General features: G+C 45.7%; 1 protein-coding gene across 2 annotated transcripts in view; it reads right to left on the bottom strand.

The window, feature by feature from the left end:
• Positions 1-20,575, bottom strand: part of OIT3 (oncoprotein induced transcript 3) — a 652,664-nt gene that overhangs the window by 517,140 nt on the left and 114,949 nt on the right. For both annotated transcript variants that reach the window (XM_069612178.1, XM_069612179.1), the window contains exon 2: positions 5,619-5,993. In XM_069612178.1, coding sequence (XP_069468279.1) covers positions 5,619-5,993 — 375 coding nt within the window. The remainder of the gene's footprint in view (positions 1-5,618; positions 5,994-20,575) is intronic.

The following is a 20,575-nucleotide window of genomic DNA, read 5'->3' as shown; positions in this document are numbered from 1 at the left end:
GATAGGGTCGGGTTAGGAGTATGGCCCGCACCTGAAGGTGTCAAATCCAGGTGTAGAGGGTTTGGGCCCACCTCTAAGGTGGCGAGAATGGCAGGCCAGATAGGACAATACCCAGTAAGGGCTGAGCTAGGCTAAGCCTATGGCCCTCCAATATTCCAGAATTCCCACGTAAAGAACATAGATACCCTGCTCCAACATTCCTGGAATGACCAAGAGGACCTAGGCAACGGGCACATCTGCTGCCAACATCATTGATACAGATCTCCCAGCAAGCTTGCCACAGTTGAATGCTGCATCGAGAACGCCCAGAAGCCTGCATCTAGGCCCAATCTTGACACCGAGGCAGTCATTTGAGGACTCGCTTGGGGATGCTGAGGCCCCGGACCCAAAATAGATGATTCCCTTTTTAGCTACCCCTCTGGACTTGTATTTGAGCCTTACCCTTTTGCTTAGGTGCTAGGAGAACTTTGGAACATTTTGTAACACTTTACCCACACCTTTTATTATTTTGGCTCCATTCTGTATATTATCCTTAATTAAATAGTCAGTCAACTGACACTCCTGAGGGGTGTCGGCCCTTTGATCCTTCAATCACTCGACTCGTATCATGACAGGCTTTATTTGCCACACATGTGGTGTGCAGTTACACTGTGTGTTCTTCATCCCGGGTCATGGAATCTGTGTGGAGGATCCATTGCGTGCATGGCTTCTTGGTCAGGGGACTTGCATTGAGTATTGCAGTGCCATATGGGTTTTCATTGAATTGAGGTAATGTTCCATGGGTCATTGCTATTGTTATAGGTTTGGCCTGTGGTTTCTTGGACATGTCTGTCCATGGTCTGTTAAGGTGTGTATGGAAGTGGATTGGAGTTGGAATGCACATTGGTTTTGTGCCATATTGTTTATAGCTTTTGTTATATGTGTCTTCCTTTGCTGTTTCAATTTTGGCCTTTTTTCTGTGTAAGCTTTCAATTGGCTGTTCATAGTTGACAGGAAAGTGTGGTGGCTGTGTGTCTGTGTGTGTGTGTCTGGTGTTTTTTCCATTTGTCTGGTTTAGTTGGCCTTTAAATGTGCAGGGAGGGGACAGTGTTGAAGTGTGCTTGTTTAATGAGCTGTCCACCCTCCAGTTCTGCTTAGCTCATCATCAGTCAATTTGGTCTTCTAGCATGTGCAGAGGAAGAGAAGTGTTGCTTGTATTGTGTTTGTCTGGTCTACACTAATGCTACTGCAACAAGGAATGTACATGATGCCATGTGGAGGCGTGAGGTCAGAACTTTGGTGTAGAATGCTGGTGTGTGAGCTGAAGGGATGTTCCATCATTCCAGGCGGTGAGAGAGCCAGCAGCATGTGGATGGCCCAGTGCTCTAGTCTTCCTCTCCCCATACCAGCTCCCTACTCAAGCCTGACGCACCCACAAGACATCTTGAATGACTTTCAAATGCGCTTGCCTAAACTCCCTGAGCAGCCTGATGGGCGAGCTTATTCACCCTAGAGCACGAGGCTTCTTTGTAGCAAGTAACACTCAAGGCTGGCTATCTTAAGCTTTGAAAGATAAAATAAACTATTAACCTCCCAAGGGTACCATCAGAAACCGGAAAAGACTCCAAAAAGATTCCTTACTGAGCTCCATCTTGCCACGTTTCCAATTATTTTACACGAATCTTTGAAAGACCGGCCATCAAAAGAACTTCACCTGCGAAAACTCTCCCAACTAATTATTATACTTTATGATTAAACTGAAGGACTCTTTTCCTTACCCGCTCAGTGGTGCATAGCTTGTATTCTTACCCACATGATCCACTCATTCCTAAAAATAATGTTTAACAAGACTTAATCCTCCTCACTTCTAGCCGAGGTTTACTCGGCAGAGATTTCCCCTGTCAAACCTCATTTATTCCTGGGAATGAAGATGCTTGTGACAAAACGGTATCACATTCCCAGATCTATGGTAGTCGGCTGAGCAGGTGGGATCACAAAATGATGCTTTATGCCGATGATAAAATGTATCTCAAGAGCCACACAAGGACAGCCAGGTCCCCATCGTCTTGTAGAACTTAAGAAGGTTTGGAGATGTAGCAGGTTTCAAAGTGGATTACACTTAGTCGATAACCCAACATTTCATGAAAACCCTCGATGTCTTGAGACTTATGAGAAGTAAATGTGGTTTTAACTTGACCACAGACGTAAATAAAGTATCTGGTGGTGCGTTTGAATTGGTCGTACTAATGGATGGTTTAGTGGAGAGGTGCACTCTCTTGTTGGTATTTCCTTATTACTAAATAACGTATGTTCGTTATTGTATATACAATCTCAAGTGACCAGCAGCCATGGAAATGGAGGCGGGGAATCCATGCAGAGCCCCTCTTCCATTTCCATGGCAGGCTGGGGGAGTGGTGGCAAGCCCGGCTGAGCTGTAACAGTGCCAGAAGAGGAGAAAATATGTCTCAGGCACGCAGGTAAGTGAAGGTACTGCTGCAGCTGCTAACCAGTCTTCTTTTAGTGGCCTTATGTCTACCATTGGTATTCGAATGAAAAAACCTAAAAGCCTGCCAATCTGCATGGGTTGGAAAGAATTGTAGGATATATCGGTAATGCAAAAAATAACTTGTCGTAATATATGTGGGCATTAAAGATGCCAAGGTGTGAGCCCCAGTTTCAGATGTTGTGTCCTGGATGTTGATTTGAATAATGCCAGACCACATGGCTGGAGGTCGCCAACCCTTCCATCCTTTTATATCTAGTTCTAAATGTTACCATGTCAGTCCCTTAAAGCCAAAACACAATACTATAAGGTTATTGCTCACAAATGCAATGTACAGTTCTGTTGGCCTAGCTGTGGGTTATTCAAATGTGTCTAATCACTGCAACCACAGTGGTCAAACTCAATAAAAGGCTCTTTATTAACAAAATGTGGTGTTTAACCTGTTACTTTGATGTCTACACCCGCCTCTATCCCTTAGGCTATTCCAACAGTCTTTCGGTCTTTTAATCAGCTCCTAGCCAGCCTAGTGTCAGCTCTAGCTGTATTTGTAGTATATTGAAGAACATGGTGTCATTTTGATCAGAAATGACTTCCAAAGTACACAGGAACAGAGAGTGGAGGCAGTCCTTAGGTAAAAAGCCTGCAAAAGAGGGGCTGTTTGGCTGAATTGGGTATAACAGGTGATGAAGGGGTAGGCGTGGGAATATATTCCAGGGACAGGAGGGCATAATGTTATTTATAACATTGAGAGGCTGCAAACAGTATTTAGACATTTTCAATTTACATGGAGTAGTACAGAGGTCAGAACGGAGGAGAGCTGACTTGGGCAGGTCGTTTGGATAGAATGGTCAGGGCACTCCTTCCATCTCTAGCAGGTGGAGTTTGAGCTGCGATTTGAAAAGTTCCACCGAAAAATAAATTTGATCGAAGCAGGGTGAGCAACTGGTATGGGGAAAATAGGGAAAAGGACCAAAAGTGAGATGAGGCACGTGTAGGCAAGGGACTAATAGATTGTGGAGCAAGGAGGAGCAGACAGTGTAAAGGGTAGAGTACAGTGTGGTGCCGTTGGAGACATAGTTGGGGGCAAGACCATGGAGGGATTTATGAACAAGTAGCCGGAATTTGAAGACAGGGTGATTTTGCATGAAGAGCCATCCAGCGTGGTGGCGGTAGGGAGAGCTGGGTGACAGAGGCGTAGCCAGGATTGTCTAACAAGTGGCGTCTGAAGATAATGTAGTTGGGCCACCGCAGTGACTAGCATCTGTAAATGACCACACAGCGCTCCTAAGTTGGCATTTACAGAGTTTGGGTGGGCCTTGCCTGCTCAGGCCCTACCCTGTTTACATCTCTGGTGGGTGAGGATCTGGAAAGTCTGGAAAGAAAACCTGTTGTAAAGTTGAGGACTTTGTTGGGAGAATCAATAGAGTAGAGGAGTAGACCAAGAATTAGGCTTGTAGACAAGAGTAGAAACAAGGATTTCAGTTGAGCTGCGCATGCGGTGTGGGAAGTTGTTCTTATGTTTAGGAGGTTGAATCTGGTCTCTATGCCAGTGGCCATGTTGTACTGAAAGTATTTCAGGTCACCGTCAAAGATAATACAGCAGTTGCAAGCCATGAGTGTGGGGCAAAGAAATTGGAGAAGTGTGGTTGGTGTGTGGAACGATCCAGCGTTTGATGGCGATTAGGCAGTTTTTTATGTGTTCAGCAATGGAAGAAGGGTGGGAGTGTGGAGGATATCTGAGCATCACCAGAAAAGAGGTGATAGTAAAAGCCAAAGGAGGGAATGTGTTTTCTGAGGAAGGAGGGTATAAGGTGAAGAGGAGTTGTCCTAGGTTTGATACTTGTGAAATGCCCATTAGGAAGGGTGTCATGGATGAGATGCTTGCGTGCCATTAGTTGGAGAAGAAGTGACCAGAGAATGCAGAGGACACCCAATCAAGAGTGGTGTCCATGAAGTCAAGGAGGAAAAGACGTTGAAGGAGGGAGGGATGATCCACACCGTCAAACACAGCAGAAAGGTCAATAAGAATGAGGATCGAGGAGAGATGAGAGTTGTGGGCCATGGTAAGAGAATTGGCAATGTGGTTAGGAGCAGTCTTGCTGGAGGTTTTGGACTGGAATCCAGATTGGATGCGGTCAAAAAGTGGGAGTAACTTGAGGTAGTTGGCTATGCAGTTGAAGCCAACCATCTTGAGGTTTTGAGATTGGCCGGGAAGGAGAGAAATATGTCTGTTGGATGAGGGGTTGTTGGAATCAACACTTGGATTCTTTGGAAGATGCAGTTGGGAAAGAAAGGTTGAACGGACTGGTGAGGTGAGCAGAGTTAAAGGGTCCAAGTTCTTTAACAGTTTGCAGTTCAGGATGGATGGGTAGACGTTCAGTGGGAAAGAAGTGTGATAGAATGGAAAATGAGAGGAAGATGTGAGGAAGAGAGAATGCAGATGGTATGGAGGGAGAGAAGGTGTACAGTGTGTGAAATATTCCTGCCCCATTGGCACTTACCACTCAGTCAAAGTGATCATTTTTCTGCTCTTTCGATTTCCCCTAGCATGTCTATTTTGCAGACCTTGGTGATGATCTGCCACTCAATTCTGCTGATCCTTCCTCAACATACAATGCACCAATATGTGTAGCCCAACCACCACATAAATGGTGAACACCAAGTCAGTGGCTTCGTCTTCTCGCGTACTCAAGAAAATAACTTGACCAAGAGCCCACAACAAAGCCTCATTCATTCCCTCCCTCACGTATCTTAACAAGGGTAGGGGGAGGCTTTGCAAATGACAAAGCTCAAGGCCTATCTTTTGGGGGACTGAAGGCCATGGACTCAAATCAGTCTTCGACTCAAAAGCCTCTCCAATAAAAGGGTGCCCAACTAGATGGCCAGAGAATTGGCTAATTCCCCTTTGTTTCATTGTACGAACAACACAGTCTATCTCAGAATATGGTGCAACATTGGTTTCATATTCAAACATGAGGACAGAACAGCTGTCGGCCAACTAAATATCCAAGATAATTTATCTTTCCTAAATTAAATGTCAAGTTGTGTGGCATATGGCAATGCATAAAATTTAGTCAAACAGAATAACAAAAATGAAGATAACATGAGTGTAAGAAGTGTTTTGCTGACTACTTACGTCCACAGTACACATGGTAGCAGACGCTTGGTTTCAATAGGCGGTAGACATAGTATCCGCCAGGGCAGGCTTTGATGTCCACAGTGGTGTTCCATTGGCAGCAGTTCATATTAAAACTGGCACAAGCATGCCTCTGGACGATGCCCTCTGATTCACTCGGATGGCTCCCATTTAGCCAGATGGGTGCATGGGTCCCGCAATGGTTTTCTGGGATGCAGAAGGTAGGCATGGCATCCCCGGCCATGCCAGTGAAGCGATACCACTCCCCGTCCAGATGGTTGTCACACATAGGCTTATCTTGGGACTCATTGAAGTGATGGTCAGTGTTCCTCCAGGGCTCGTTCAGGCTGATGTAAGCAGAGCAAGGGTCCAGTGCTGGAAGGAAAGAAGGCATGCTGGGTAAAAGTATTCTCTTCACAAAGAAATCGCCAATGCAGCAACAGATCCACATTTCTGTGTTTATGTTATGGTGTCGGGCATGCACTTCTCTCATTTAAGCCGCAATGCACCACATGAGTACCTCGCTAAGCCGTTACACCTTTGCCTAACAAAGGAAAATACAGGCCTTGCAGCAACCCACGTGGAGCAGAGGAGTAGTGAATGAGTAGTCGATATACACTGGAGATTTTTTACAGCCCACCTTAGAGATAAGCAGCAATGCGTCAGACCAAAGATTGTAAACTATCGGGTCTGTGTTCAAAGCTTTGTGCCATCAGACCATCCATTCACCCATATGGCAGAAAAGATAAAAATGTTCGCAATGCCGAACAAGCATTGGCAACGCCAACAGTTTTGGTTGGTGTATATGCATCAGGCATTTGCCAGGCAATGCTATTAGATGCCAAGGTACTCACATCATTTTCTATCTGCTACCATCAATTACCAGTTAATACCACAGCGGCAGTGCTGGGCAAGTGCCTTTCCCATGCCTACACAAAAGCCCAAACTGTTGGCATTGCCAATGCTTGTTTTGTTAGGTGTGGCTGTTGTGGCACTCTAAACCTGAAGAGATGAATTAATGCAACAGAAGGCAGCACTCACGTGCGCGTTGTCAAGTAGTTTACCATACTGCAACAATGCAAGCAGAACCAGCCAAATCGAGCAAGCTGAATTCACACACGTGACTAATTAACGATCAAGACAGTTTCACTTTTCACACAATAGGAGGCTTCCTTAAGCATTATATTGTAAAATCATTTAGTACCATGTTTTTTTGTAGTTTGTTATGCCGCGGTTTACCTGCTTGCAATAGGTGTCATAATTATCACACAAATGTTTATCAAACTCAGAGGGCAAAGGGCAGGGTGGACCATGCCAGGACTCAAACCTGCACACATCTCTAGGCCGCACACACTCCTCTAAAGAGAGCAGTTAACTTGCTGAGCAACTTGACAGGATAATAGAATTTGGAATAAACTCCCGATTGACATTTTTACCGCAGCACATATGTAACCAGCATTAAATGGGAGACACCACATTCTGGTTCCTCTGCCAGCCGGCCACGGGCTTTCCAAACGTTCTAACTACATATATGCATCAGGATTGGGAAGAAGGATTCTAGCGCAATGACAGGGTGCACACATGTTTATACAGCAAGAGGTACTGGCCAAGATGGAAGATAAGGTGTCCATTTTACAATCAAGTGAACTGCTCCCTTATGTCATACAAACACATAGTTGTTTAACTCAAAAAATAAAGCAGGATAAAAACGAAGGTTCACATTGAGTAACTAATAATGTGTTACTAAAGCCAGAAAATTCAGTATATGTACGAGTAGGTGCCAATGGCAGATCATTCCTGAAATGGAGCACTGAGAGCTTTGAGAAGAAACTCCAAATATGTCCTTTCCAAAAAAAGTGCTCCACCCTTGCATGAATGGGAGTCAGACCCAAGCAGTTTCATTAAAAATCAGAGAACCCTTGCCCCGACTATCAGACTGCAAGCATAACAATGTCCAACGCTTGCCACGGGCCAATGAGTGCAACATCTGCAGAGCAGACGTGCCGTCTGTCAAATGCTGCGATTGGATTTCCAAGGACGGCAGGGAGCGCACGTGCCTCATCTGCGTTTAAAGCAGCAATCCTCCAAAAAGATTGGTCAGCAAACATTATCAACGACAAGTGCAACCCCACCCACATATTATTTGGTTTGTGTGCGAACAGGATTATGAAGACATGGGCACCCTGAGAATAGAAGAGGGACTTGAATGGTAGAGTGGCCCTTCAGAAGTACACTGCCCGCCCAGATGGAACAAAGGTATTTAGTGGCCTGCTTACTGTCCCTGGGCACGAGCGGGATAGCCGCGAGGTGGGCGGATGCTCACATAGTGCCGTGCAATCCTTACGTCACCCAATTAATGACGGAGGTCAGGGACTATAACGTGAGCCACGTTCCCGAGCGGAGTGCATGCGCCCACAGTGATAGGTTGAAAGAGACACCTTTCCGAAGAGTAGACTGACAGCCAAGGTACATGGAAGGTCCAGGAGCGAACGTAAAAGGGTTGGGACCAAACGTCAGTGTTTTAACAGAAACCCTCTTACACTAGTACCAAGGACACCGACACAAGCTCTAAACCAGACTCTCATTGCAGGGGGAAGATGGGAATGTCTACAGTGCAGAAAACATCACATACTGCAGAACCAATCACTGCCTACTAACATACATCATATCCAATCAGGTACTAACAGCAGAAAACACTAGACACCAACACCCACAAGCAAGTAGTGAACATTTTTTAACAAAACGTAATTATTACAGTAACTTGTTTATTTTAAATACAAAATACATTAAAATGTGTAACATATATTTAAATCTGTAGTAAATATTTTTTAAAGCATCAATCTAGTCAAATAATGTTTTAATAACATTAACAAATGGCAGCTGCCATGTTGGAAGTAAACATGGCTCACAACTTCACCACAGAGTAGAAAATCAGTCAAACCATAGCTCTCAACTCACACGCTTTGGCGGGTGTCACCCGCCTTCTAAACAGCTGACTCACCCGCCAAGCCTCCTGCATGCCCATTCATTTCAATGGGCCTCTCACCCGCCGAAACTAAAATTGGTGTTTTCACCCGCCTTTGTGACACAAATGGTTGAGAGCTATGGTCAAACATTGCAAAAAGGGGTGTAGTTTGCCCACAGATGGTAGGACATGTGAGGAAAATCCTATTGGTTTAACTTAGGGATGGGCGTAAATGGGTGGGACACATAGGCCAAACAACACATATCCATCCTCATTGCCAACCTGTATTGAAAAGCATTACAACAAACCTGCATCCAAAGCCCCCATTTCAAGCTCTCATGTTAAAGCTCTTATTTTAATGACAATAGTTTCGGCTTCATAGGTATCGCTTTCAGCGTCACTTAATAGACAAAACTCACAAAATGACGAATCCAGAAATCGCATAACCAAAGAAAAGCTTTTCCTGTGTATCTAGAGAGGTCTTCTTGCACGCATTGAAAAGCAGCCTACAAGAAACCTATTATGCAAAATACATTTCTGTTCCATTGAACAACTCAATGTCATTCAAAGTACGGCAGTGAGGGAAAAACGGTGGTATTACTGCTGCATTACCGCACCGTCGAACTACAACTTTGGTGCTAAGGTGAAGGAATTTCCTCCAGCAAAACGGTGGAAGTAAATCCTCCATTTTACTGCCAACAAAAACCAAATCACCAGAATTAACATCAGCAGGATCATCATCTGCAGTAATTCAACCGAAATCCACATGGAGTCATACGGACTCCAAAAAATGGGGACCTACCACCACTTGTAATCCTGTGGTGAATCCGCAGGACCAAGTGAAAGGTAATTGTAATTCCGCTTGGCGATATTTCCACTGTTATACTGGAAAAATACCACCAAACTTATAATAAGGATCAAAGGGCCAATACTGAGATTATTATAAAACCACCAGTTTTGGGCAATGCTGCATGGGCATCCCACAAGCCAGGCAGGGTAACTGCTGTTACCATCGGCAGCTGGGAGAGGGGCAGCCCCAACCCCCCGCGCCTGCTCCTCTCCTTCCCCCCCAGCTACGGAGACACGCAGTCTCGGCGGCACAAAAGCCACGGAAGGGTAAGGTGCGAACAGTCATCGCACCCTTCCTCCAAACAGCAAGGCACTAAGCGCCATAAGGAAACAATCATCAGGCAGGGCCCAGGTTCAAAGATCTGCCCCCACTGGGGGGGTCAGAGAGTCGGCTATCCGGCCGGGGGCTGCGACAACAGCGGCCCCCACCACATACACAACAAAGACCCAGGGCCTCCCTGGGTCCTATAAATGAGAGCAGCATGCTCAGAGTAAACACAGTCTGTTTGTGGACCCTGAACTGGGACCCAAGCAAACAGGAGGTTCACTGTTTACTCAGTGTCTTCCAAATCTTCTTGCTTCTTTAGCAATTCTTGAAGTTCGCTGTGTCTTTTTCCTTCCTGAACATTGTACTGTTCAGACCAATTGCAATGCAGTCTTAACGAAGGAAGAAACAGCAACCGAAAGGCCAGCGCGGACGCTGTCAACTTCAACATTTTCGGCATAGATCGAAAAGCGAGCGACGAGCGGGTCCAATCTACAGCAAACAAAGATGCGTTGTGCGGAATTATCCACAAAACCAGTGCGAACGAAGAGGAAGCGGCACTCGAACAGCACGGCACTGACGGTTTTCCGATTCAACATTTTACAGGTGAGCCACCGCGCTGGGGCTACGAGGGAAGAAAAATAGACATTTATGTCCAGGAGAGATACATTGTATTTACAGTGGACCGGAACCCCCGCGTTATAAGGCAGACGGGGCAAGATAACACAACCCAATTTTAAATTTGGCCGAGTCAAAAACCAGCTTGGGAGCTCACCTTTGCTTGACAGCCACGCAGAACTGGCAAACACATTGCCAAGCTCGGCGGGCCCAAAGACTGCAGATTTAAAATAATTTCTGTAATATTGCAGGGCGATCCCACAGCGAAACCAATTATTTAAATCCAGTAAATCAAGCCTGGGGGCTGCCCACTTTTCGGAAACCCGGGCAAGAAGGCACAGTCAACAGTTACCCAGCACGGGCAACAAATAGAACAAGCGCAAAGAACAACGGTTTTAACTCTGTGATAAAACCCTTTAATCTTTTTCCGATAGCAGGCATAGAAAAACATGGGCCCAAAACGGAAAACGCGGGCAGCCCCAACACCGACGCAGAAGCCCAAATCACCACAATTGCTAGCAGCCATTGAAGCGGCAGAGCTCTACGGATGGGCATGGGTTAGAGAAAACATGTACGGCCTACCCAGGGAAGGAATTACCAGCCCATCCAGCCAGGAGGAGGATCCTGCACCACTGAAAAAGAGAAAAATATCCGAAGATGCCAGAAAAGGTACCAAAAAATTGTCAAAATTATGCGAGAATATGGCGGAATTGCAGCAACTAATGGTAGAAATAAGGGGGAAACAGACGCCGCCCGCAAGGGAACCTGGGGCCTCAAACCCCCCCATCACAATAGAACCTCCTATAACGGTTGTCAATCCACCCGTAACACCACCTATAGCAACTCCGCCACAACAAGTACAGCAGTTGCCAATAGCGGCCACAGCTATAAATGCAACAGCCTCCACAACTCCAGCAACGGATCCAACAGGTGCCCTAAAAGCATGGACAACGCCAGGCGCAGACAGCCCAGGCGCGACAGGGACACCCGGCAGCAATACAACTGACATTATATCAATCTGTAATGCGCAAGTAGAACAAAAAATGAAATCTTTCCAAACAGAGATATTAAATAGATACAAAAGATGCCTGGCATGGAACATTGATACCACAATCAAAGAAGCCATATGGGCCAAAGAGTTTATAGAAATCTTTTCCCTAATAGAAGCACAGCGCAAAGGGAAAGAAGCTTTTAGAGATCCCAAAAAAATAGAAGAGAAAGCCATTGCCAGGAACGCCCAGGTCGGGCAAAACTGGGACAACTGGTTACAGCCTTTTGCCATACTAGCAACAATATATGAAGTAAAATTTCCCATGGATGGTAGGAAGATCTGGGCATATGTTGATAAAATAAGGGAAGTAAAAGTAACACAGAAGGGGAAGACATGGCTTGCATACGACATCATATTCAGGAGGAGCATGTCAGAAAGACCGGCCATTGAGTGGGATGAAGTCCAGAACGATTTATACACCCTCAACGCCGAACCTCCCCAGGAAGAAGATACCATGCATTCTTCTTCCAAAAATAGCAAAAATTTGCAAGTAAGCAAATCCCATGACAATGATAAATCCAAAAAAGGGTAGCAGCCCTTTCGGAGGAACCAGCCTTGGGCGGCGAAAAATAATGCCCACAGACAGAACAAACAGCAGGCTGGCAAATCCAACATCCCATGCAGAAATTTTGGGAAAAACCAGTGTACATGGGGCAAAGAATGCTGGTACAAACACACCTGCACAAACTGCAACGGCGACCATGCAACAAGCAACTGCACCAGACTCCCAGCCAAGAAAGAATGATAGCCCAATTTTAGAACCAGGACGAACGCCCATCAACCCGGGCAATTTTAGGGACGCCCTAAACAGCTACCCAGACACAGAAACCAGCAGGATAATATCGCAGGGTTTCACCAAAGGGTTTTTTATCCCATTTAAGGGCTCTGGGTCACAATACATCCCGATGAATCTAAAGTCAGCCAGGGACAACCCCAAGATAGTAGAAACCAAAATCAAGAAAGAACTGCAACTGGGCAGGGTAGCAGGTCCTTGGGATGCCACGCCTCTAAAGGACTATTTAATATCTCCACTAGGCCTGGTTCCCAAAAAAGAACCCAGAAAAATGAGACTAATCCATCACCTATCCTACCCTAAAGGCCAGTCTTTAAGCAATGGCATCCCACACACAGAATCCGCTGTAACTTACACGCATTTCCAAGAAGCGGTAAGGCTCATACAAGAGTGCGGCAGAAACGCCTTGATGGCAAAACTGGACATCGAATCTGCTTTCAGACTTTTGCCAGTCCACCAGAGTCACAGCAGTGGCTAGGTTTCACTTTTAACAACAAATTCTACGTAGATAGATGCCTTCCTATGGGGTGCGCAGTATCATGTGCACTATTTGAGCAATTCAGTTCCTTTTTTCAATGGGCTTTCCTAAAGCAGGGACCAGAGACAAAAATACTACATTACCTAGACAATTTCATGGTCATAGGGCCACCAAAATCAGAGGAATGTGGCCAGGCTTTAGCAAACCTGGAGCACATGGCCACACAGTGGGGAATTCCCCTTGCGAGGAAAAAACCCACCAAACCAGACACAAACATAATCTTCCTGGGCATCGAAATAGACTCAGCAAAGGGGCTCTGCGGAATCCCAAAAACAAAAATAACAGAACTCCAGGCTAAAATACAAAACCTGATAATGAGAGATAAGGGGACTGTAAAGGAAATACAATCCTTAGCTGGCAGCCTCAATTTCGTATCCAAAATAATACCTCAAGGGAGGATATTTTCCAGAAGCCTGGAGTTCAAAATCAAATCACTCACCAAACCACACTTGCATATCCGGCTAGGCAGAGAGGTGAAACAGGACCTGGAAACATGGGGAAAATTCCTCAGAGATTTCAGCGGGTCTTTACTTTGGCGAACGCCTTTAACACCCGGTCTAACAGGGTCCTATACACCGATACAGCTGGGAGCAAGGGTTTTGGAGCCATACTAGACTCCGAATGGGTGGCAGGACACTGGCCCAATTCATGGCAAACAGCAGGGTGGACAAGAAACATCACCTTACTAGAAATATTCCCCATCTGGCTAACATTACACATCTGGGGCAGGCGACTAGCGAATACGGAACTTTTGATTTGGTGCGACAACATGGCTGTAGTGGGCTCCATAAACAGAAGGTCTACGAAATGCCCTTTAGTACTAAAAGTATTACGAGCCATTACAACAGTCACACTACAAGTAAACGTTGTACTCAAAGCGAAGCACATTTCAAGGGCAGATAATAACATTGCAGATGCCTTATCTCGCTTCCAGTGGACAAGATTCCGAGAGCTAGCGCCGCATGCCCAAGAACAGATGACGCCAATACCAGCAGAATGCTGGGCAATAATGGGAAGACAAGAGTAAAAAGCATCAACGCCAATGCCAGAGAGCACAGGCCGGGATGCCCAACGAAAACCAGGCACCTCTAAAACGGGTGCCAACAACGCATTGGCATCAACGCCAGCACCAGAGAGTGCAGGCCGGGATGACCAATACAAAGCTGGCACCTCTAAAATGGGTGCCAGCAACACATTAGCATCAACGCCAGCGCCAGAGAGCCCAGGCCGGGATGCCCAACGAAAACCAGGTACCTCAAAAACGGGTACCAAAAATACATTGGCATCAACGCCAGCACCAGAGAGTGCAGGCCGGGATGACCAATACAAAGCAGGCACCTCTAAAAGGGGTGCCAGCAACACATTGGCATCAACGCCAGCGCCAGAGAGCCCAGGCCGGGATGCCCAACAAGAATCAGGCACAACAACAACGGGTGCCAACAACCTCACAGGCTTCCTAACACAGATGGCAGAGAGGGCGGTGGCAAGCACCACAGCAACACAGTACAGTAAGTGTTTGCAAACAGTAATCAAAACCACAGGTTTAAACCACGTAGAACTAATAACGATTAAAGATATAGAAGTATTTTTAAAATGGGCCCGGGAACAAGGTTTCAAAAGGGATTGAGCCAAAAGACACCTGTTGCCAATCTCATACTTTACGAAAATTCGGGGCGATTCAGACCCCACCCAGAACACACTCATTTCTTATGCAATGAAGGGATGGGGCAGATTGGAAGGGCCGCAAGTGGACAACCGCCGGCCCCTTGATTTCACCAAACTGGTACAGATAGAAAGCCATTTGGAAGCCATATGTTGGCACCCTTACGAGATAATGTTATTTAAAACTGCCTTTTTCCTAGCCTACTTCGGGGCTTTCCGGGTAGGAGAACTCATCGCTTCCAGCACCAAGGCCACAAACGGCCTGAGCGTCATGGAAATCAGGGTGAGACAGGAGTGTGTTAATATAGAAATACAGCAGTCGAAAACGGGAGCAAAAAGAACCATCAATATGTGTTGCATCGACGAGGCAACAAACTGCCCGGTGTGCATCACCAACCTCTATTACGCACAACGTCCTAAAGTGGGGGGGGGAGTTTTTTAATCCACAAGGATGCATCGGCCCTAAGCCGCTACCAATTTAAAGGAGTGCTGATGAAAGCAATCAGCAGAGCAGGGTGGGAATGGTCAGAATGTTCTGGTAGGCCAGCTCAGGCGCGACTGTCCTTGTATTGGAAGGAATACAATGCCGGGTAGCATAGGTACGAAACCCGGTCCTTTGCTCACAGGCTGGTCTCTGGCATTGGAGAGATTTTGTAAGCATTTGTCCATGCATTCTGGGAATTTTGAAGGTAACTCTTTGCTCAGCCAGGAGCCAATGGAGGATTTACTGCATCGGATGCATATTGTCAGTTTACTTTGGGTTCCACGCAAGCTTGGCTGCTTTGTCTTAAAGGTTTCACTTTATTTCAATTCTTTCTTCATGTACTTCATCTATGATCTTCCAACAGTCATGTAGGACCTAGATTGTCAATAGGATGAGTGAACACAGAGTGACACTCCTGGTGAAATTCCATTGGCTGTGCACTTCCGGTGAGAACTGTATTTATTTGGGTCAGGCAGACATTGCGCAAAGGGCACGCTCTGATATTTAACAGTCTTTACTATTTGGGGTTGAGCGCCCAGAGCTGATAGCCAAATGAATGAGAATGAAGTGATTATTGGTCGGCCCAGCAGTATGATCTTGTTTTGGGCCTAATTGGTGCGGTCAATTGGTTTTTCCTCTCGTTCTGGATCTGAGAGTGATACCCTTTGCCTCATTTGAAGTCTCTTTGTGTATTGTAAAAATGCATTTAGCGTTCCAGTTTCTACTTTAATATTATGTTGGCAAGCAAACTAAACTGGTATTTCTTGAAGAGGCGAAGGACAGCAAACCTTTCATTTGGATACCGCTATATGGCTGGTGTATTTGACCATAGACTCTTCTTAATGTGGAGCATTCCATTGCTGTTGGCGGGTCCATTTTATGCCATGCCCATGTTCCCATGGTAACATAGCAAGCAAGTGATTAGGCAGCTCCACATGGTCTATAGTGTTAAATGGAACCAAGAGACCTACAGGGTTGTTCAACTCCAGGACTCTAGGCCAGAAACATGTTGGATTTTCAGGATACCCCTCATTAATATTCTTGATATAAATTTGCATGAAATGATTTTAAATGTATGCACATTTGTTCTCATTAATATTAATGAGGGATATCCTGGAAACCCGTCAGGATTCCGGCCCTCAAGGCCTGGATTTATTGTCTCCACTCTGTAGCATGAAGCCGTTCCACTCTTCCAACGACCCAATGTAGATTCTGCACTTCACCCAAGCCGAATCCTGACTGGCCAGCTGGTTTTGTAACCACACTTCTGCAAGTTTTATCAGGAAGGTACGCGGATAATGTTCTAAGATGGTGGTGTCAGCCGAAGGTCGACTGAGCATAGGTGCGACTGTTCAGCTGGTTATGTTATGTTATTTCAACTTATAAAGCGCACGGTCGCCCAAAGGCATCATGGCGCTGGAGAGGAAGACGGCTAGGTAGAGGAGAAAATAGTGAAGGAGCCAGGGACTAGAATAGATTAGTTTTCAAAGCTCTTCTGAAGCTCAAATGGTTAGAAGTGGCTTTAAGTAGCGGAGGGAGATTGTTCCAAAGTTTGGCCGCGGCAACGGAGAAGGCTCTGCCGCCAAGCCTTTCCCAGTTGAATCTTGGAGCGATGAGTAGATTGGTGGTGGCAGAGCGGAGCGGAGATCCCAAATTGGCGTGTATCGGGAAAACTTAGACTGTAGAAATTCAGCTCCTTGGCCGTGGATTGCCCGATGGACGATACACAGTGACAAAGTGAATTCGCTGTGCCATCGGAAGCCAATGAAGCTGGTGTTGTTACGTTTCTGAAGGAGACACATATGAGGTATGTAGGGGTCTGGATCTAGTCCTTGAGCAAAGATAGGGACAACCCTCTTATTGTGATGGATGTGGATTTCATAGACTTCTGCAAAGTCCGTGGCGAGGTTGTTCGGGGTTGGTATCTAAGGAGCAAACTGTGTTTTTTTTCCTAGTGTCTCTTTTTCTCTGGACTTTTATGTCAAACACTAGAAGTCCATTAGATAGAAGTATATAAACTCACACACACACAACACACACACACACACACATATTATCACATCGATAATCTTGCATGATGACAAAATACATATAGAGAAAGAGAGAGAGAGAAAGAGTTGTGATGAATTATGCCTTTCCAATCACAAACTCACATTGGCAAAACCGATTTAAAAAACCATTATGATAAGAAAGAATATTTAAAGAATATTTAAATCAAGTGAACAACAGTGTAATGGTCTTGTAGTGTTATGAAATATGCATGAGATCATATTTCGGGATGCGATTTAGAATGTAGGAATGATTCTTTCACACAACTCTGGCAAAACACATCCCCGGGGGCGCATAAATGCCTGTAGCCTTCAGAATTGCCGCTGAAGCTCATACCATCTATACTTCACAGATAAAAAATATCCAGCCACTACAAGTTAACGAAGCAAAATTAACATCATTTAAAGCTCTCTTCACTTTTCGGAATGTTCATTAGAAACTGGCATAAAATGCGTGACTGCTATATTTTTCATGTCTATTAGCTTGCATCTGAAGTGTGTGCTTCTCATATTCACCAAGTGACATAGATAATCGCTCCATTTAAGCACAGAAACAGTGTCGAACCTATTGAACATATTAGCTTGCACTACAAAAAGCTTTGCACCTGTGCAGTGACATTCTGCCCTCGCATTTGTACCAAGGCAACAATGAATTTTGACCACGGGGCAATTTTGCATGTTTGCCAGCGTGCAAAACAACGTGCAAACGGCCTGTACTCGGTCAATTATCAATGACAATACGCGCCCCCTGGGCATCTCTAGCAAAGGCGTTGCTAAGGGGGGCTAAGGGTGCTATAGCCCCTGGTCTTTTGGTGTAGCCCCGGATAGAATCTCAGGAGCTACAGCCAAAAGGCTAGCTAGCCCCCAGTCCTGACAGTTCCAACATCAGCATAGCCGCGGGTCTTTTCCAGACCTAGCAACACCCCTGATCCCTAGACCCATCTTTGCCCATTTACCACGTGACTGCGCTTCCCGTAGATGGAAAGTTACAACTCCCTGAATAGTCCATGTAGGAACACAGCTAAACGCAGTGCTGGAAATTGAATTGTATTTACTGTGAGATGCGATCAGGGATGGAGAGGGGTGTGTGGGAGGGCGCTGTTCGCCCCACCCCCATAAACATGTGACTCTCAGACGATTAATCATGAACACCTGGGAAATTACCCAAGGAAGGGGTGTTTCCTACCAAGGTCGGATTGGCCCCACGGTCTTTCGGCCCGTGGCCGGGCCGAAATCGTCCCTGGGGGTGGGGGCCGGTTTCTGGCCATACCTGGGCCGGTTTTGAAGAAGAAAAAAAATATATTTTTTTTATTTTTATTTTTCAAAAAGCCTTTCATTCTTCTTAGGTCGATAAATGAGTACCAACACAAGTTGGGTGATATTGTATGCATATTTGTTCTATAAACAACAGCTTAAGCGTCAGTGCTATACAATAACATATTTTCATTTGGCCTTGGACGTCTGCTTGGATTCACAGTAATTTAGTGTACTTAGGACAAATGCTATTTGATGCCACTTCCTGTTTTGTCAAGGGGTGAAAGGTCGTGTTTCATCGCTTCCCGGGATGTCACTTTGATGTGGGGTCAAATGACATCACTTCCGGTGATGTCATCAGAGGTCAAGTGTCGTGAGGCGAGGGTTAGGCCACTTTTTTGAGGCGAGGGATGGGCCACTTTTTTTTGGGTGACAGGGCCTATTTCTTATCCCAGTCCGACCCTTTTTCCTACAATAGTGCATTGTTTAAAATGTGCACATCTCTTAAACCCAAAAAGCTGTACTTAAATATTTCCTGCAGAGTACAATCTTAACAAGAGATTTTCCAGGGATCCCATCAGACTTTAAGGGGTCTTGTGAAGAAATAGCTCACCTTTGTTGTAAACGACAAGGGTTCACTGTAGCATTCTTTAAAGCAGTTCGAAAAGCACTAAAATAAATGAAGGGCGCAAACGGATTTCCTGGATCCCGGAAAACATTTATTGACGTATCCAGAAGATCCGGGCCAATGCCAACACGTGTAGAGACACATGAGGGTCTAACCTTGCAGCTGGAGACGGTGGGTAGCCTTAATGGGACCACATGAGCTGCATTCTAGATGGTGTGCTGCTAGGTGGGAGGTAAGGGCAATATTCGCTCTGGGTGGAAAACCATGGGGACTCCCCAAGAAGAGGCTGGTTGAGTGTCTGGGAAACACTTTTAGAAACTCAGCGGGCGGTAGTGACTTAACGATGCATTCGAGAAGTGGGTTGTGACTATAAATGGTCAGTCTACGGTTTCGCTGTGTATGTGTAGGGAATGGTTAGAATGTTCTGGTAGGCAAGCTCAGGGGCGACTGTCCTTATATTGGAAGGAAGACAATGCCGGGTAGCATAGGTACGGAACCCGGTGCTTTGCTCACAGGCTGGTCTCTGGCATGAAACGCAATATAAGAATCAATTATTTTTTTTAAAGATGGCTGTGCCAGCCTAGTGCTGGATGAAGTGGGTCAATTTATCCCTGAATTATGCGGTTTTCCCAGAATGCATACCTGTATTTATTTATTTATTACATTTGAGTAACACCCAGACCCTGGCGTATCACAGCATTGGTACAGCGAATTGGCAGAGAAGAGTCACAAGGTTCTGGTCATATCTGTGAAACAACTAGGTTTAAAGATAGTGTAGGAATGTTCGTTTGTGATATGCTGGGGGAACAAGCTCCAGAGGGTAGACGGTGTGACACGAAAGCTGAACCCCCTGATCTCTTCTTTCTGAAGTGGGGGACATGTAGTATGGTCCTGGCAGCAGATCTAAGTATGCGCATATGATGTTTAGTGGAGATATCATTGTTAAGGTATTTGGGCGCTTCCTTGTGGATGCAGCGATGTGCAATCATCAGTGTTTGAAGTCAATAAATGTTTTAATGGGAAGCAAGTATACTTCTGTTCTGTTTCCGAGATGTGATCTGATCTGTGTAGGCCCAGGGCAGTGCGCAGGGCTTTGTTCTGTAGCATGTGAAGTTTAGCCAAGTTAGTTGCAGTGATGCCCTTGAGGAGTAAATTGCAATAGTCCAATTAGCTGATGATGAGAGCTCTTGTGAGCGTGAGACAGTTGCTAGGCTAGAGAAATGGTCTGCTCAGAGAGTTTGGAGGTGTGGGCCATAGCAGACGCTAGCACATTGATATGTTTTGTCATAGACAGTTCTGCATTGTGCTGAACACCTAGGGTTTTAACATGGTTAAGGACCAATATGACAGATCCTTCAATGCAGAAGGAGGAGAAGGCTATGTCAAGGTTTTTTAGTCGATAAGGAGAGCCTACAATGAGCAGTTCTGTTTTGTCATCATTGAGACAAAGGCTGTGTGAGGCCATCCAGTTTTGTATGATACTGTATGTTTTGTTTATGGTAACGAGTCACAAGTGTGATTGCCTGAGATGGGGATGAGGATTTGTGCATCATCTGCAAAGCTAGTGTAGATGATTTCTAGGGAGTCCAGCAGCTCGATGAGAGGCTTAGTGTAGGTGATGTAAAGAGTAGGCAAGAGACAAGAGCCTTAGGGGATGCCGCAGGGAACCAGGATGAGATCGGCAGCCGCCTCACCAATGAATACCCTTGAAGTGCGGTGACTGAGGAAAGATTTCATCCAGGTTATCGTTTCAGGCGAGAAATGGAAGTGGGAGCTGAGGTGCTGGCAGAGTGTGTCGTGGT

The sequence above is a fragment of the Ambystoma mexicanum genome, chromosome 8 (genome assembly GCF_040938575.1).
Source record: "Ambystoma mexicanum isolate Mex_15411 chromosome 8, UKY_AmexF1_1, whole genome shotgun sequence".
NCBI lineage: Eukaryota > Metazoa > Chordata > Amphibia > Caudata > Ambystomatidae > Ambystoma > Ambystoma mexicanum.
Note: the sequence above shows the minus strand (reverse complement) of the source record. Positions and strands in the feature narration are given on the sequence as shown.